At 42.4% G+C, this 19702-nt stretch overlaps 1 protein-coding gene across 2 annotated transcripts in view; it reads left to right on the top strand.

Moving 5' to 3' along the window:
- Positions 1 to 18214, top strand: part of DAW1 (dynein assembly factor with WD repeats 1) — a gene marked incomplete at both ends in the record, with an annotated part of 42499 nt that extends 24285 nt beyond the window's left edge. The window contains 9 exons of one of the 2 annotated variants that reach the window (XM_080689736.1): positions 1185 to 1307; positions 5611 to 5710; positions 7413 to 7520; positions 9554 to 9660; positions 11028 to 11130; positions 11910 to 12024; positions 12685 to 12761; positions 15954 to 16116; positions 18180 to 18214. In XM_080689736.1, the coding sequence (XP_080545862.1) occupies positions 1185 to 1307; positions 5611 to 5710; positions 7413 to 7520; positions 9554 to 9660; positions 11028 to 11130; positions 11910 to 12024; positions 12685 to 12761; positions 15954 to 16116; positions 18180 to 18214 (931 nt within the window). The remainder of the gene's footprint in view (positions 1 to 1184; positions 1308 to 5610; positions 5711 to 7412; positions 7521 to 9553; positions 9661 to 11027; positions 11131 to 11909; positions 12025 to 12684; positions 12762 to 15953; positions 16117 to 18179) is intronic. The other variant, XM_080689735.1, reaches the window with a different exon arrangement.
- Positions 18215 to 19702: the final 1488 nt, after the last annotated feature.

Here is a 19702-nt window from a genome sequence, read left to right as displayed (position 1 = left end):
CGAGTCAAGGTGGCTCCATCTGGGCCACATGAAGACGAATCTGTTCCATGTCTCTGCCCCAGCTCCTGGCGGCTCATGGGCATCTCTGACATGTAGAAGCACCACCTGGGTCATGTCTTCTTTGTCTTCACATGATGCTCTTTCTCTGTGTATGCTTGATTCCCCGCTTCACCAGCGTATAAGGACACCAGTCACACTGGACTAGGGGCTTGCTCTTTCACACTGTGACGTTGTCTTAACTAATTACATGTGTTGCTTCTGTTTAAAATCACATTCTGAGGTACCAGGAGTTGGGACTTCGACATTTACATCTTTGAGGGGACACAGTTCAACCCATAGCGATGTCTATAACACACATGTCTACAGTTGCAAGTATAGATCTCTGTCTATCCAAAGGCAGAGGAAGCCCGTAGGAGAAACAACACCTGGACAGCACCTGGAAGAGAATGGAAAGTACACCATATTATTATCACGGTTTTGTTTGTTTAGGCAAGCAATGGAGGCAGTGGGCAAAGGGGCCACGGTAGGGGTGTAGTCTGAGATCACACTAGCAGAATTTACTGAAAGAGTGGTGTGGAGGGTGGGGAAAAGTAGAGTTAAGGATGATGCCCAAATTTTATGGTCTTCTCATCTGAGGGAAGGAAGCTCTTTACAGATAGATTTTCATAAAATGTTACTGATTATTTACATGTTATTTAACACTAGAAACATATATGCTGTAGGAATGCTATTATTTATTAGAACTACTTCATTTCGTGGCTCCTTTTTTGATTTTGAGAGAAAGACAAGTTTCTAAGCCAAAGGAAGGGTTTGGATATTACTCTTAATCTCTTTGTTCTGCATGCAGGATTTTCACCGTAAAAAAGCAAAAAAAAAAAAAAAAAAAAAAAAAAAAAGATCTCTTATTGTTTTAGCAAATGAAGTCTTTTTTTTTTTTTCTGTGGTGGTACTGGGGTTCCTGGAAGCCCTTCTACTTCCGGGCTACACTCCCAGACCTATTTTACAGTTTTATTTGGAAACAGGGTCTCTTAAGCCAGCACGGCTGACTTCGAACCTGCGCGATCCTCCTGTCTCCGCCTCCCAAGCGTGGGGATTACAAGCGTGCGCCACCACGCCCGGTGCAAATGAAGTCGTATTAACACACCGCCATTCACCTCCTGTGATGTGTTTATGTTCTCTTGAAGCTTTATCACGGGGAGCTATGACCGGACGTGCAAGCTCTGGGACACGGCGTCTGGAGAGGAGCTGCACACCCTGGAGGGCCACAGGAACGTGGTGTACGCCATAGCCTTCAACAATCCTTACGGGTTTGTCATTCATTCACTTCCTCCTTAATCAGTTCAGCGAGTCAACCCTCCAGCTCCTGGCACCAGGGAAGACGGGATTGAAAGTTACTGAGTGCCCACCATGTGCTTTAGTAGTCTTCTCAATACATCCCTCCAAGGCTAGAGAGCCTTTAGGATGAGTATCATGTTCACAAAGAATATCAAGTTACTCTCTCCAGGATTACTCAGAGGTAAAGAGTAGGGCTCTACCAGTTCATGTCCCACAAGACTGTCTCTCAGCCCTTGAAAGTTTCCTGTTGGGCAGTTCGCCCTCATGTTGAGCGCATTGGGCCGGTGGCCTTGGAAAATATGGCGTGCACATACCATGTAACATGGTTTGCTTTAGGTAGAAGTTAATTTTCAGTTTTTCCAGCTTGAAAAAAAATGCATGTGGCAAAATGTCAAATCAAAATGCCCAGAACAAGAGAAGCATTTTGAAGCCAACCTCTGATGGGCCAGCTGAGTAGATCACTCAGTGTTTTCTGCCCTGCTGCTGGTATCCTGCTGATGCTCGTGTGCCCTGGGTGTTGGCGGCAATGAGGCGTCCCACGGGGGAGCTTGACTCCCCTTTCCACAGGCAGGGCATTACCTGATCAAGAGCTAGCTGCATTTGTTTACAGACCTGTGTTTTCAATTGTAATTATGAAATTTAATTACATAAATCATTGAAATATTATATAAAATATGAAATATGAGTGTGAAAAGAAAGCTGTTGTTTCCTATGAAAGCAAATTAAATCTCTTGAAAAACTGGTACTAAATGAAGTTGTGGGCAAGATCGATGTTAAATCAGAAAACACATTATAAAAATATGGCAATAGTCTGTGCTCAGATTGTTCTACAAGTAGATATACGTGCTTTAAGTTTTTTATTCCATTTTACAAGAAAACTACAAGTTGTAGGTGTTTGATATGACTCCTGGAGGACAGATAATTAACATAATGAACGCCAATTAGTTAAAGAAAAGGCCCTGGCCTCTTGCCAAAAAATTGATAAATAACCAGGTGTGGGCTGGGCGTGGTGGCGCACGCTTGTAATCCCCGCGCTTGGGAGGCGGAGACAGGGGGATCGCGCAGGTTCGAAGCCAGCTGCGCTGGCTTAAGAGACCCTGTTTCCAAAGAAGAAAAAGTATAAAATAGGTCTGGGAGTGTGGCCCAGAGGTAGAAGGGTTTTCAGGAACCCCAGTACCACCAAAATAAATAAGTAAGTAAGTAAGTAAATAAATAAATAAATAAATACATAACCAGGTGTGGGGTCACACGCCTATCATCCTAGTACTTAAGAAGCTGAGACAGGAGGCTTGCAGGTTCGAGGACAACCTCAGCAACTTAGGCCCTAAGCAGTTCAGTGAGACCCTATTTCAAAGTAAAATATAAAGTAGGACAGAGGGTGGAGGGCAATGGTAGGAGGTTCAGTCCCCAGGACTACCACCATCACCACAGCAACAAAAGGAAAATGGGTAAAGGAGTATATATTTATATATAATTAATTAGGAAGTTAAGGCTGAACTTTTTAAGATTTTGAAAGACAAAACTTTAAGTCTTTTTTTGTGATTGTCCACTTTAAACGAAGAGAGGGCGGTCAGGGCGCCCAGAAGAGTGCAGGTTCCATTCTGTAGGACTGAGTCGCTCTCAAAGGCAAAAGAGGTTCAAAGCTGTTTAGGAGGATCGCTTGGGCAGAGAGAAGAGGTCAGAGGGTTTGAGGGTAGGAAGAGCAGGAGGTAAAAAGAAAACACACACACACACACACATATATATATATATATATTTTACATTTATATTTTATACTATATCTACCACATTTATATTTTATAAAAATATATATTTTGTACTAGGGATTGAACTCAGGGGCATTTTACCTCTGAGCTGTATCCCCCAGTCCTTTTTATCTTTTATTTTTAAATAAGGTCTTGCTAAATTGCTGAAGATCTCATTAAATTGCTGAGGTTGGCCTCAAACCTGCGATCCTCCTGTCTCAGCCTCCTAAGTACTGGGGTGACAGGCGTGTGACACCACACCTGGGGCAAGGGGCCAGACAGTGGGTCAATGAATTGGAGTTTATCATCTGTCCTACAGGAATCATATCAAACGTCTACAGCTTGTAGTTTTATTGTGAAATGGAATGAGACCTGTGAGATTTTCCTGTTTCAGCCTTCCAAGTACTAGGATTAACAGGCATGCACCACCATGCCTATTAAAATTATATAAAATTTTAGTGCACTGAGAGTAGAAATTTTATATGACAGTTAAAAATATCTAGGTTTCTAATGATATTATAGCTTTTCAAAATGTAATACTTTCAAATTATACTAATTGTGATGACACAATCAAATTTAATTGGCACATTAAAATGATCAAGTACTACATTTAAATGACAGAATATTTAACTATAGGTATTTTTACATTATAGAGAATGACACTTTTTATAATACATTATTAGACTAACCTGTGGGAGTAAAAATTTTATCGAAATTATAAGTGATGCTGGTTTACCACTGATATAATTACTACTTTCACTGCAGTGCAGTTCTTTATAATATAATACAATACAATATCCTTTAATAGTCTACTTAACAGACATGATTTTTTTTTGAGTGTCCACCTGAGAACCAAGTTTTCTGGAGAGGTAGAGGTGAGGAATATATCTGGCCCTTCTAGTGTATTCTACCAAGAGCTCCAGGTGAAAGTCCCCCTAAGGGGTTATACTAATTTGATGTATTTATGTACTAATACAGTACTTTTAATTGCACTTTATGGTCTTTGGTCTTTGAGTTTAAGTCAGCTATGTAGGAGTGCGTGTGTGAATGTGTGCACGCGTGTGTATAAGAGGAACAAACATACACCAATTTAGTGTGTTTGTTTTATACATTAGGCCAGGAGCAGTGTGTGTGTGTGTGTGTGTGTGTGTGTGTGTGTGTGTGTGTGTAGTGGGTACTGGGAATTTAACCCTGGTGCAATTCTCTGAGCTACACTGTCATCCCTATTTTTATTTTTATTTTTATTTTGAAACAGCGTCTTGCTAGGTTAATGAGAGTCTCACTACTTGCTGAGGCTGTCCTCAAACCTGTGATCCTCCTGTCTCAGCCTCCCAATGGCCACCATGCCCAGCTCAGGAGCAAGTTTTGTTTCAATAACAGGATTCCAAAAAACTCTTACATTAGCAACACATTTTACAATATGGTGTCATATGGATATAAAGAACAGTTTGTGATAAACAGAAACTAATCAAGAAAAAATGGCGGCTTGAGACCAACGCGTTTGATGGGTAGAAGGACGGCCATGTGGGCACCTGGCAGGGCTCTGAGCTTATCTTATGCAGATATAGAGAAACAGCAGGAGTGGATGAAAAATGCTTTGTGACCTGGAGGACACTCCAGAGGCAAATGATAGTTTAGAAATGTGAAAGTCAATCTTGTGTGTGTGTGTGTGTGTGTGTGTGTGTGTGTGTGTGTGTGTGCGCGTGCGTGCGGTATCGGGTATTGAACCGACGGGGATTCTACCTTCGAGCTAAATCCTCAGAATTATTTTTTTATTCTTTATGTTGAAACAGGATCTCATTATGTTGCAGAAGACCTCACTAAGTAGCTGAGGCTGGCCTCGAACCTCTCAAGTACTGGGATGACAGGCATGCGTCACCATGCCCGGCTCCATCTATTTATATCTTTAATGCAAAGTCTTTAAGCCGGGTGTGGTGGCGCACGCTTGTAATCCCTGCGCTTGGGAGGCTGAGATAGGAGGATCACACAGGTTCGAGGCCAGCCTCAGCTACTTAGTGAGGCTCTCAGCAACTTAGTGAGACCCAGTTTCCAAATAAAATATAAAAAAGGTCTGGGAGTATAGCCCGGAGGTAGAAAGCCTCTGGGTTCCACCCCTAGTACCACCAAAAATAAAAAATAAAAAATAAAAAATCTTTAAAATTATGCATATAGGTTGACACCATTCAAAAATTAGACCTTTAAACTGGGCGTAGTGGTGGTGCACGCTTGTAATCCCTGCGCTTGGGAGGCAGAGACAGGGATCTGCAGGTTCGAAGCCAGCCTCGCTGGCTTAAGAGACCCTGTTTCCAAATAAAATATAAATTAGGTCTGGGAGTGTAGCCCAGAGGTAGAAGGCCCCTGGGTTGCATCCCCAGTACCACCAAAAAAAATTAGACCTTTAATTATTCACTGGCATACAGGATCGAGTATAGTTTTAAAATTTGCAAGTAGATAGGTATTCATGTATTAACATCTCTTGTCTATAACATGCTGAATTTGTTTTTCAATGTCATAATTGCTTAAATCACAGTGATAAAATTGCCACTGGGTCCTTTGACAAGACTTGCAAATTATGGTGTGCAGAAACCGGGAAATGTTACCATACTTTTAGGGGCCACACAGCCGAAATAGTGAGTATGTTGAATAGTTCAACGTGTAATTTTATGTTTCTGTTTCTTTACAAATCCTATGATGAAAGTAGCAGTTATACTTTTATAATTTAATTTCAAATTCCAACCCAGGACTTTTAGTCTATGTAGATTTTATATGGTGGTGTTGAAATAATTTAAAAAAAATGACTTAAGTTTTAATAATTTGCCAACGCTGTCAAAGAATGGTCCTGCCTTAATCAAGTAGACATGGACAGATAAACCATGAGTATCATAGCCAGACTTACTTTTTCTTTCTCATTAACTTGTCTTTAAGGCTCTGACTCAAGTTGGGCGTAGTGGCACGCACCTGTAACCCCAGTTCTTGGGAGGTTGAGACAGGAGGATGGCAGGTTTGAGGTCAGCCTCAGGAACTTAGCAAGGCCTTCAGCAATGTGTGAGACCTTGTTTCCAAAAAAAAAAAATAGGGCTGAAGGTATAGTTCGGAGGTAGAATGCCCCTGCATTCAATCCCATTAACAACAAAAACAAAAGAGTAAAATTACTGACTCAGAAAAAGAGGGTAGAGGTATTAATATACCTATTTTATATAACATAAAATACTTGGGCTTATTCTTTTCTGGATACTATTAGATCTCATGTTTGTATAAATAGTCAAATAGTCGATATTCTAAATAGTTTACATTGGTGGGGTCGCCCTTGCCCTTGGCCAATTCTCTTATAACAATTAGTGAGATAATTGGCCCCCTGCAGAAGAAGTGAAAATTCTTAGAAATAAACAGCCTGTTTATTTTGGGAGCAAACTTTGTCCATACTCATCCTTCGAATTCATGGCGTATTCATCTGACAAGATGCATGCTACGTGGGTTCAAGGTACTCTGTAAACACGGGACACTGCAGTGAAAAATTAAAACCCACCCTTGAGAGGTACTTAGAACTGCGAGGCTCTTTCCTGCGCCCTTGCATGTGTGAGCTTAGTTGTGCCTCCCAACAAGCCTAATAGATAGGTGTTTTTCCATTTGGGGGCACAGTTGAAAATACTGAGGCATAGGGTGTAAATTGTCCAAGGTCAGAGAGAGAGAGAGAGAGAGAGAGAGAGAGAGAGAGAGAGAGAGAGAGAGAGCATAAATCCATGAATCCACATTTCCTTAGAATTTTGAGAAGATTTTTTAATATATAGTTCTTAGGAAGACAGTCATATATTTTTGACAGTGAACAACATCTGTCCAACCCGTATTTACTAAATATTAACTGTGTGTGGAAGTCTGGCCTACAAGCATGGGGCACCTTGTAGAAGTGGTCCCAGCTCTGGATGGGTGGCCCGCACGATGGCCGCTGAGCACGTGGTCTCGGTGTGAGGCCCGTGTAGTGACGGTCCCTTAGTGAGGGGGTTTATCAGAACTGCCATGACAGCCACCCGTGTGTTAGATGCAGCCAGGCAGCGTGGAGCTCTAGGAACACGGGCTTTTGCTCACGGTCTTCTACGGTCTGGAAAGTGGCAGAAGGAGCCTGAGCCCGTGAAGTGGAGGGACAGGACTTGATTCTAGAAGGAAATTGCTTCAGGATTCCACCTGGGCAGAGCGGGTCACCTATATGATGCTTTCACATGAATTCTCATGTACAAAGAATTAAACTAAACCTCCAAGATTCATTGCAAGATTCCCATCTCGAATCGACCCTCGGAACTCCGTCTTCCTGACGTCTCTCTGTTCTCTGTGCCTCAGGTGTGTTTATCTTTTAACCCTCAAAGTACCCTGGTGGCTACTGGAAGTATGGACACGACGGCCAAACTGTGGGACATTCAGAACGGAGAGGAGGTGTTCACTCTGACAGTGAGTTGGGGACACGGATGAGCCCGCCCTGTGTGCGCTCTGCTCTGTGTCTTTGTTACAGTGTCGAGTTAGATGCTGAAGTTTCAAGCTGTGGCGGATGCTTGATCTGAGTGTGCCCCTTGGTTTGCTGAATGTCCGGCACACTTGCTGAACGGGCTTGGAAAAGGCCGGCTGAGCTTTAGTTTTGGTGAACTTTAATCTGTCAGATTCACAGACTAGAGCCTGTGTCGTCTGTCTGGCTAACAGGGAAGTGGGTGTAGGCTGGCGGTGTGGACCGGCCCCATTTGGAAGAGGTGAATCACGGTCCTCCTCACCTGCATTACGGAGGAGTCTCAGTAGCAAGAGGTAAAGGACAGGAGGGGAGCGGCAGGAGGGCACCGCAGGGCGGGCTCCCTGCTGATGCCTCTGCTCTGGTGGGCCACCAGCAAGTACCCGGTCTAGCACCTTCCTGGACCCCCACCCTCCGCTCGTCCCCTCCGCCCCAGCCCCTGTGACCTCAACAAAAGGGGCTGATTCCCTGTTGTCATCAGAGGTGTCAGCTGGATGGGAAATAAAGTTTTCTTGTCCATTTAAAGTAATAAGTGAATTAAAAAGCTGCGCGTGGTGGCGTATACTTGTCATCCCAGTATTTGGGAGGCTGAGACAGGAGGATCACAGGTTTGCGCCCAGCTTCAGCTACATAGTGAGGACTTCCACAATTTAGTAAGATTCTGCTTCAAAATAAAGAATAAAATAGGGCTTGGGGTGTAGTTGAGAGGTAGAATGCCCCTGGGTTCAATCCCCGGTACCACACCACACACACACAAAAGTGAAAACAGTATCCTTTGCCCAAGAAAGTTAAAACTGGGATTAAAATAAGAAGGAAAAAGCCATTCTTAAAAGTAACACCAAGGGTTTGCTTTCTTTATTCTGAGTGCTTCGCATTATTAATATAAACATACATTTTCTTAACTTGGTTTTCATGATTTCATGGGGTATTGCTTCCTTATACCTCTTTTTCCAGGGAAGGCTCTGTTAACGCCCGCAGTTTAACTGAAACGACTCTTCTTCCTGGCGGAGCCTAGGCAGAACGAGTCCTGCTCTGAGCACTTGTCTCTGGCACCGAGAACACTCTTTCGTGTGTCTAGAATTCTCACGTTCAGCCCATTCCACTCTGGTCATTTGGGATCAACCAGAAAGTTCGTTTGCAAATGAACTTTGGCATTCTTTGTATTATTATTATTATTATTATTATTATTATTATTTATTTATTTATTTATTTTTTTTTGGTGGTACTGGGAGTGGAACCCAGAGGCTTTCTACTTCTGGGCTATACTCCCAGAACTATTTTATATTTTATTTGGAAACAGGGTCTCACTAAGTTGCTGAGAGCCTCACTAAGTAGCTGAGGCTGGCTTCGAACCTGCGCGATCCTCCTGTCTCATCCTCCCAAGCGCGGGGATTACAAGCGTGCGCCACCACGCCCAGCTTCTTTGTAGTATTTAAAATATGATTACCTCAATTTACTAAAATAACTAGGAAAATCAGAGGTATATTCTAGGTGGGGGCCTCTTATCAGAGCCACAGAACCTGCAGCAGGGAGAGGCATGCGGCTGGGCTTGCAGTTGGTCTCAAACACAGTCCTTTATAGTGTTTTCAAGGCAACATAAAAGAAGCTGTCTAATTTCCCCAAACATGACCTCCTTCCTCCCTTCCTACTTGCTGCCTCCCTCTCTCCCTCTCTCTGTCCTTCCGTTTCCTTTTCATCTTTTATAACAGGTTTACTGAGTGAAAGTAAACTTGCTTTCAGTGTAAGGCAATGTTTTTAGTAACCTTACAGAAGTGCACAGCTGTTATCAAATCATCAGAATCGACTTCCAGACGATGTTGACCACTCCTGTGTGGTCTGCAGCCCCTCCCCCAGCTGGCCCCTGGCCTCTTTCTTGTCTCTACAGCGTTGCCTTCTCTCTTTGCATTTCTTTTTAGATTATGACATTGTGCGCTTGGAGCTGTTTTATCCACAGGTATAAATGGTGATGTCTGGTTATTTTTAGGGACATTCGGCGGAAATCATTTCCCTGTCCTTTGACACCTCAGGGAACCGAATCATCACGGGGTCCTTTGACCACACCGTTGCTGTGTGGGACGCGTCCACTGGAAAGTAAGTGTGAGGTAGAGAAATTAATCAAATTATGCTTTTACATGTATACAAATATGCCACAAAGAAACCCCCCATTTTGTATAAATAATATGCACCAATACAAAATTTTAAAAGAGATTTTTTAAACCTGGGCTGGGGACTAAGAAGATCTTATTCTATTTATTAGTTTTACTTTGTATTTATTACTTGTACATTGGATTCCACAGGAACAATGTATCAAAGGATACTTTGAAAGCACTAATTTATTCTATAATAATATTTCATAAAGTAAGTTCTTTCTCAGGATTCTGCCCAAATAATGCCAAAAAGCACCATAAAAGATGAATGGAGAGTTAAAGGACCATGTGTTTTCACACATTTGTGGGAGCTGGGGAGAAATTGGTAAACAAAAAGGACTTTGGATAAATGAGGGGAGATACTAGTAAAATAGTGAAAGGGATTGGGGGAGGCGGAAGCAGGAGACTTGATGAAGGAAACGGAATAATGCTATGCTCGAACATGAAGTTATCGAAACCAGTCTCAGTATTCTGTATGGGGGCTGGGATCCAGAGGGAAACACCAGATGCTGTGTACATCCGTGTTTCTATCACACCGAGCCTCATGGGCATGTAGAGTTACAATTTAAAAAGTAGAGTGTTAGCAATAGCTTTGTTAGCTTTTATTTATCCCATGTCAGGTAATCAAATTCCAATATTTGTTTTTAGAGTATCTCTGAATACCATGAATACAAAAAAAAAAAAAAACCCTCGTGGTTAATTTCCCCAATATAATTTAATCCAGGAACTTCAATTTCCTTCCTAACACGTTTTGATCCTAGTTGCCAAAACGTTAATTAAATTAAACAATCCCATTCACTCTTGGACTTGTCTGCATGTCGCTACAGGGGCTCAGCATCAGGGGTGTTCAAGGAGAAATGAGAGAGAATCCTGGGCCTTTCAGTCACTTGGTGTGTAGTTTCTGAACAACTGGGGATCTGCTCATTGCCTTAAGAATACTTCTCAAGCATCCCTTTCTGAAATGTTGCCTTCAGTAGCGTTATACTTGACAGTTATTTTAAGTACACCTCTTTATGGGGCACAGAGTGAATTTCAGTGCATGTATGCAATACGTACTGAGGGAATCTGTAGAACGGATGGAATTGGAGAACATGATAGTGAACGGAATAAGTCAGACGTGGTAACGTTATCTTTGTTTAAAATATAAATACATTTTTGTTGAAATAAATTAGTAGTTTCTGAGCTGTAATAAAGACATTATTTGGTCAAAACTAAAGGGCAGATCGGTTAACTCAGTGGGCTTGGCCCCACTGCTGTGTGCCTATTCTCCAGCAAGGCGTCTTTCAAGTTTTAGTCGTCTGCCTCTTGTAGGAAGGTGTACACCTTAATCGGCCACTGCGCTGAGATCAGCAGCGCCGTCTTCAACTGGGATTGCTCTTTAATACTGACTGGCTCCATGGACAAGACCTGCATGGTGAGCTGGGCCAATACCTTGGCTTCATCTTCTCTCTACCCCTTACTGCATCATTTTGTAATGCTATCAAACATCTGCCAATTATCATATATAAACTAATCTATTATAAAGTAGTATAAGTTATATATAGTTCATATGCAAGCTACTTCGTTTCTATATAATAATTGGCAAACTTTTATTACATGCGTTGGATTTCTTGTGTGAAGGCGTTATGAGATAGCCAATCAATTTCGATTGCTTCAAATCTATTAAAGATCTTATCTGAAGAGGCACACTCTTTTTGTTGACTCTCGTGCTGCTCGTTTGCTAAATGTTGATTAACATACTTTCGAGGGACCTCAATCAAGCATCTCTCTCTACCTCACAGTTTCTGTTACTCAAAGCTTATGCTCCAGAATTTTCATTTGCCTATATATCAGGTATGTTGAACTATTCTAATGCACTTTTATTTTTCTGGTATTATAGTTTGGAATCCAGCTCTTATCACGCACTTCTGATAAAAGGGCTTCTTCTACTTTCATCGCTAAAGTGCGCACTTTGAGATTTTTTTCCTTTTTCTAATGTTGTGCAGACTCCAAATGTCTGACTTTGGCCTTCTCTGTGACCAAAGTATACCCTGCCAGAGGGGTGCCCACTGTCTTTGGTCAAAGTTCAAGATCAAAATTAACCGAATGAAGAATATTTTGGCACAGTTATTTAACTAGCTGTAAGTATGTCACGCTCGCTGGACATCTTCACACTTTAAGTAAGAAATTAGTTTTTTTTTTTTTTAATTGCAGTTGTGGGATGCTGCAAACGGAAAATGTGTGGCAACCTTGACAGGTCACGATGATGAAATACTAGACAGCTGCTTTGATTACGCCGGAAAGCTCATTGCAACGGCTTCAGCTGATGGTGAGAAATCTGTTCATATATTTAGTTTATGGAAGAATTTATTCTTTGCTTTCTAAGCATGCATGATTCTACACCATGGGTCATCTTCTGGAGGATCAGCTCTGATGGAAACTATATGTACCTTATTTCAATGATGACCATCTCTTCTCTGCATGTGTCCAAGACATATTCTTGATAACCACGTATACATATACAGACCCTTGTCACCTCTGTGATAACTACATATAATGTTAGATTATGAGTCATTGGCTTGACTGCCATTGATGGGGCATAGCTTGAAGGTAGAATGCCACAAAACAAAACAAAATGTTTGTATTAAACAGCATTGAACATAGAGCATGGAGAAGAGCTAGTTAGGCAATTTGGTGTTTTTTTTTGGGGGGGGCTACTGAGGATGGAACCCAGAGGCTATACTCTGGGCTATACTCCCAGACCTATTTTATATTTTATTTGGAAACAGGGTCTCACTAAGTTTCTGAGAGCCTCACTAAGTAGCTGAGGCTGGCTTTGAACCTGTGCGATCCTCCTGTCTCAGCCTCCCAAGTGTGGAGATTACAAGCATGTGCCACCACGCCCGGCTATAGTTAGGCAATTTGAAGTCTTTGGTTCAAAGTTCTCCATTTCAGATGAGTTGATTCATATCCTACCCTTCTCAAAAAGGAACAGCGAGGGTTTACAGTACAGCTACAAGAAAATGCATCACCAAGTTGGAAGGCCATGAAGGTGAAATTTCAAAGGTGAGTTGCTTTCTCATTTATTTACTTTTGATAAAGAAACATCATGGCTAATATAAATAATAAGGTTTAAAAATTAATCCTTTGACTTTTAATGTTTAGTAATTTGCCTCTTAAAATGCCTACTACGTGTATAAATGGGGGATAAGTAGAGAAGAGGTGTTCCTGACACTGAGTGGACTGGTGCAGAGAAAATGCAGTTAAAACTAAGCTAAATAAACAGGACCAGAGGTTGCTCAACCTCAGCCGGAGTCCACAGTGGTGTTAGATATTGTCGCTGGAACCAACAGAGATACTCGTGCGAGAATTATATCAGGGGACTTCATTTGCCATGTCTGCACTTTATCATTATTTAAGAACCACATATATTTGAATCAAGTAATAAAATTTCTTGCAAAAATGTGTACCACTTGCCAGGCATGGTGGGAAATGCCTGTAATGCCAGGACTTGGGAGACTGAGACAGGAGCATTGCAGGTTTGAGGCCAGAAGCATGCTGATCTTAGCTATTCCTTTATGTTTTTGCAATATTTGGTATAGGTAAATATTACCTTTGCACTAGGAAAAGTATAAGAAAACAGAATATACAAGAAATATTATAGTAGTCAACACAATTAGAAAATAAATTCTTAGCCGGTTTTGGTGGTGCACGCTTGTAATTCCAGCATTTGGGTGGCTGAGACGGGAGGATCACGGTTCGAGGACAGCCTTATCTACTTAGTGAGGCCCTTTGCAACCCAAGGAAACTCTGTTTCAAAATAAAAAATTAAAAAAGGGCTGGAGGTATAGCTCAGAGGTAGAATGCCCCTGGGTTCCATCCCCAGTACCTCAAAAGAAAAAAAAAAAGAATTAGATTTGACAAACTTCACCTGTATATGATTGCCTTAGTAGGAATTTAATGATTTCAGTTAGTTTTCCTTTCAAAATATGTGCAACCACTTTTATTCCCTTGAAAATAGACCCATCTAGTGCTTAGGCATTAAGTCTCAGTGTCTCTAGAAATTAAATAAGTCCATTTGCACTGAAGTACTAGAGTTTGTTAAATTATATCATTTGCCCCTTAAAAATCACTTTCCTAAAAGACTATTAAGTACCTCCTCTCAAACACTCAGCATAAGAAATGATTTGTAAAATACTTCCCAAAGTATAAAATAACATTCTCCTTAACCATGAACAAAATATTTAGTTAGCTAAAAATACATCATAAAGCAACCTAAGGAGCTTACACAGTGCTTTTTTCTGGTTCTAGTAAAAATGAAAGTTTGTATTATGCCAGAGAACCATGCTGTGCATTCAGCATCAAGTGTTTTATAAATTAGATGTAACTGAGGGTGTATTTCCTGAAAATATTTAACACAAAGTACAACATTATTAATTTTTCAACTCCAAGACTGGATTTGAGGATTTTTCTGTACACTCTTCCCAAAAGCTTATTCATAGAGTGAGCGTAGCCCTCTAGTGTTCTGAGGCTTGGTAATTCTTACCCCTCAGCTCAACCCAAAACCTTGGTCTCATACCTGAGATAATATTTGCCCTTTCTCATATAACATCAGCTTGAAGGTCCCAGGGCTCTGCAGGTTCTTCCCAGGACCTGGAACGGCCTGCACTGTACTCCCGCCCTTCCAGCCTCTGCACCTGCTGCTGGTCATCGTTGGTCACCATGGCAACACAGCCCACACCCTCCTGATAGGCTGAGGTGTAGGGATGGAGGGACAGGAAAAGCAGAACGCAGTGGGTGGGTGAGGAGGGAGCCCAGTCCTCTGAGTTCCTGAGCTTCTGGCTGGGTAGCTACTGACTTGTGGCACTGACCCTCAACAAAGCACACCTCTGCTTTTGTAGACGTGTGATTATAAAGAGTTCTCCAAGTCTACATCTTTACCTCTTATGCATGCTAAGCGAATGTATTTCTTATGGCATTGCCATCTGGCGAGAGGATTTCTGTGGGATCTGGAGTTAAAGTAATTGGTTTGTTCCTTTATGCATCCGGCAAACCCTTTCTGAGATCTGTGCTGGGCAGTGCTCAGGCACTGGTGGACCTGCCCTCCTCGAACCCTCAGCCAGAGAGGAAGTGGCCAAAGTCATCCTCTTCTGATGATTAAAGAGGGATACTGGTGTGACACCCAAAGAAATGGAGGCCCCCAGGCTCCTGGGACCGCTGCTCAGATGCCATAGAGTGGCCTGGCTGTGAGACTTACTCAAGCATGTCTAGGGAGAGAGGGCACGGCAGGAAGCAGTGGTGTGAAGTCCTTTCTTGTTGACCAAGATTCACTTAGCCTAGGGCAGGGAATGCAGGCGCATCTGTCTTTTGATTACAGAAGGTCAGGTGGCAGGGGTGCCTGTGGGGGTTGCAGAGGGATGAGGTGGCCTTGTGTTTGTATCCAAGGCAGAGCTTTGCCTCTTTATTTGCACAGAGGGCATTGTGAGTCTTTGGAAAGAAGCTGGATAAGGAATATGTAAGTCTCCAGGGTGCTTTGGTCCTTAGACTTAGAATTGTGAAGGAATAGGCAACTAAACTTTTTCATGTAGTTAGATTTCAATTTTCTTTTCTTTCCTTCCTTCCTTCCTTCCTTCCTTCCTTCCTTCTCTCTCTCTCTCTCTCTCTCTCTCTCTCTCTCTTTCTTTCTTTCTTTCTTTCTTTCTTTCTTTCTTTCTTTTGCAGTATTGGGATGGAACCCAGGGGCATTCTACCTTCGAGCTATACCCTCAGACCTATTTTTTATTCTTTATTTTGAAACAGGGTCTCACTGATTTGCAAAGGGCCTCAGTCAGGTAGCCGAGGCTGTCCATGAATGGTGATCCTCCTGTCTCAGCCTCCCGAGTGCTGGGATTACAATCGTGCGCCACCACACCCGGCTGGCTCTATTCTTTATTTTGAAACAGGGTCTCACTAAGTTGCAGAGGGCCTCACTGAGTAGTCGAGGCTGGCAGCAAACCTGCGATCCTCCTGTCTCAACCTCCCAAGTACTGAGATTAGAAGTATGCACCACCACGCCCGGCTCTAAACTTCAATTTTCATGTGTTAATCTTTGCAATATTTTTCCCATCCCGAAGAACTTGTTCTGTGTAAGAATAAGTACCAGGCCGGGGAGGGGACAGGTGCTTCAGCCATGTTCCTCTTTTGCTGGTGGCAAGCTCTTGGGGACTGCTGCACCAACCTGTGATCTTTTGCTTTTCTTTTTCTCTTTCTCTCTTTCAGATTTCTTTCAACCCCCAAGGGAACCGGCTTCTGACGGGCAGCTCCGACAAAACAGCCCGCATCTGGGATGCACACACCGGCCAGTGCCTTCAGGTTCTCGAGGGACACATGGATGAAATCTTTTCCTGTGCTTTCAACTATAAAGGCAACATAGTCATCACAGGTATGGGACAAACACGCACCGCAGACTTGGTTTTCTTTTAAATTGGCTTTTAGAGTTCCCGCGCTGAATTCCAAAAGGCGTTCGCCCCCGACTGCTGTCCCTTTTCCAAGGTCCCTGGCTCATCCTGGCATGTCCTTCTGGTCCCGTGATTTAATCTTAGTCACATTAGAACTCAGCTGTGCCACCGACCATGGCCTCGTGGATTTTGAAGTTTAGATGCTCAAGATAAAGCAGCGATTTGGGAGGCGGCCTTACTGGTTATCACATTCCTGCCGTTGTCTGTGGGGTGAGGGGTTAGTACTAAGTGAATGTCAGTGAGCCTTAGAAACCCGAACAAGCCCGGGCCCGAGTTCTCACAGGTGGCTTTATAGCCCCCTCAAGGTTTGTTCTTTGAGCATAGTTCCTTTCTCTTTAAACGTTCCCCACTAAAGTGCTAATGCTCGCAGATGAGAGCTTGTATTGAGCATTTTCCTAATGGTTAGCGATTTAATGTGAACTAATTATATCATGAACAGTCTATAAGATCTGAATTTAGAACAGGCTAGTTTGAGTTGTGGAAAGGAGAGATGCATGACAAGGTTAGAGCCTGAGGCCGTGGCCGGGAGTGGGGGGCTTGAGTAGCATGGGGTGGGGATGTCCCAGGTGTGCACAGAAGACTCAATCTGCTTGGTTTTCGGCGATTTTCATTCTCTTGAGTAAATTTTAAAATTTCTGAACTCATCTAAGAAGTTAAGGATCGCATAATCAAGCTTGGCTCCCGGTACTAACTGATTCGATGGATTTCTGGACATATAACCTCAGGGTTGCTGAGCATTACCTTCCTAAAACATCTCCCACTTTTACTTAATTATGGATACGTACTAAAATTGCAGGCTACTGTCGTTAGGCTTATGATTTTCCAATGTCAACCAAATTGTAGGTATTCCTAGAATGCTATTTCAAAAAGCCAGATATTTTATTGTGAACACAATGTCAGCTCCCTCCCTGTGACTGGGGAAATTCTGGGTGCAACCGGTCAGTCCTACAGGGAGCCCCTGCCATGTGAAAGGCAGGGCTGCCCTGGGCCAGGACCAGCCTCTCGTCACCTCATGTTCCAAGTGAGTCCAGCTCTGGATACCTATTGCCAGAATTAGATTCACAGAAAACCCTGGAGGGTATAGGGAAAGACTGTTAGTTGTCTGTGCCTTGTTTAAGAACTGGCACTAAAGTTCAAGATATCCTTGATTTTTAAAATTGTATCCCAAAGCATCAATTGCTAAATACTGTCCCAATGGACGATGGAGCTTACTGAGCTTATTGGATTGGGGAGACACCTGTCTTGCCACTAGCAGAGTGACCCCCTTATGTGGCTCAATCTGTCCTATTTCCTGGGTGGATCCTGATGTGACAAATTGCATGCATTTTTCAGTGAGCTGCCTGAGGTTGGCATATGATTTAAAAAACTGGCAGCAAAGTGGCCAGTGTGATCTTCATGCTTTTAAAAATGTGAGGAGGCCTTCTGCAGGATGTTCAGCTTTTGCAGGATTTTCCAGTGCCTAGAGACCTTAGGCTTCTTATATGGATGCCCTGTACCTGGTCCTTGGAGGGGGAAGAGCCAGTCCCACCCACTGATGGTGAAAAAGGCTTAGGGAGACTTTAAAGTGTTCCCAAGTGGAATACTCTGCCTCCTCTTAAACTCATCACCCAAACCTGAGACATTCAGATTATTTCAGAATTATTATTTAGAAATGATCACTTGGCTGCAATGCAACTCCTCCCAATGGCGGGGGAGTTGGCTGCAGTGCTGGCCTCCTGTCCAACTCCAAGACGCTGCTCCAAGAATCTTGCTGCTGGTGTGAGCGGGGGTGCGAGATGGCTCCGTTCACAACTGGCTGGTATCATGGGGGGAAAAAATCTCTCCTTCAAAAATATCTGGGCCGTCGGGGTCTCCGCAGCTAGATGCAGAGAGTCTAGCATGTGTGGCTTAGTGCTAGGTATCAGTGACCCAGAAAATGGCAGATCATAAAGAAGAGAGTGAAGGGAGTCACACAAAGAGAAAATAACTGTGAAATTTGTGTTCTCAGGCAGCAAGGACAATACTTGCAGGATCTGGCGTTGACTGAGGGGCGTCGGCTGTGAGCCAGCTTACGAGCAACCATGGTCAAGACCTTGAGCTTCCCGGAGCACAAGCGAGCTCTTCTGGTACCTCATGTCCTCTCCCTTTTCCTACAAGCCCGGTTCCCGCACTCTGTCCTTAACTTCCCATATATGACCATTAAAACTGACGAAGTTCTATCATTCCTTGGAGCCATTTATGGGATGGCGGGGAACAGCATGAGGCTTGGTGGGTGCTACTCACAATATCAATGGTGCTTTGTTTTTTAGTAGCACCTTGATGCTGATCTGTGAAACCAAAGTGACTTAACGATGTGTTTCCTAGATTCTCCTTTCAAGGTTATTGTTATAATTTCTGTTGAATAAAGTTTTGGGGGAAAATGCCTCATGAAGTGCACATTTGTTATATGTTTTCAGCGTTATACGAGGAAAATAAAAATGGTTCTTATTTCATAGCAAATATATTCTCAATTGATAGTGGGATGAAAAAAACTCGGAGGCAGTTTTTTCTCAAAGGATAAATTAAACAGAATAGGCATTCAGACTATTAAATTTAAAAATGTGGATGGAAACAAAGTAAATGAGAGATGACAAACCCAACCTAAGTATTGCTGGAATATGAAAAAATGTGTTTTTTTTAAAGGATTGTAAAAGTGCCCAAATACATATTAAAAGTTAATGTTAAAAGTAAAGTACAAGCTAAAACTAATGGTGCCTTCATCTAGAGAAAGAGAATATATGAGGATGTTATAAAATCATTTTTTTTTAATGCTTCACTGAGCTGGGCGTGATGGTGCATGCTTTTAGTCCCAGTATTCGGGAGGTGAAGACAGAATGATCGTGGTTCGCGGATAGCCTCAGCTACTTACGGAGGCCCGTTGCAATTCAGTGAGATCCTGTTTCAAAAATAAAACTACTAAAAAAATAGGGCTGGGGGTGTAGATAGGAGATACAATGCTCTTGGGTTCCATACCCAGTACTGTAAAAAAAAAAAAAGCTTCATTAAGATACAATTGATATATAAAAATCTTACATACTTAAATGTGTACATTCTTATGAGTTTGGACATACACACCTTGGTACTATCTAAACAATCCAGACATTAAATATATCCATCTCCTTTAACAATTTTTTTCCTCTTCTTTACTTTTTTTCTTTTCATTTCTTGCGGGCAGCATACTCAACATAAACCTATCCCCTCGACATATTTTATTTGTGTTGTTGACTATAGGAACATTATTGGACAATAGATCTGTACAACTCATTTTCTTAATAATACAAGTAGTAGCCAATATGGCTGGGTGTTGACCATGTGCCAGACATTGCCCAGCTACATTAGGGAGATCCTTTTATTTAATTCCTCTCTCAGTGAACCAGCCAAATGCCCTGAGTTTAAAACAACAACAAAAATAATGAGCCATAGAGAAGTTAAGTAATTTACCATATGTATCTAGACATGAGGTGGTGAAGTTAGTTTTAGAACTCAGAGACT

This window comes from Muscardinus avellanarius, assembly GCF_963383645.1.
Source record: "Muscardinus avellanarius genome assembly, chromosome: 2".
Lineage (NCBI taxonomy): Eukaryota > Metazoa > Chordata > Mammalia > Rodentia > Gliridae > Muscardinus > Muscardinus avellanarius.
Note: the sequence above shows the minus strand (reverse complement) of the source record. Positions and strands in the feature narration are given on the sequence as shown.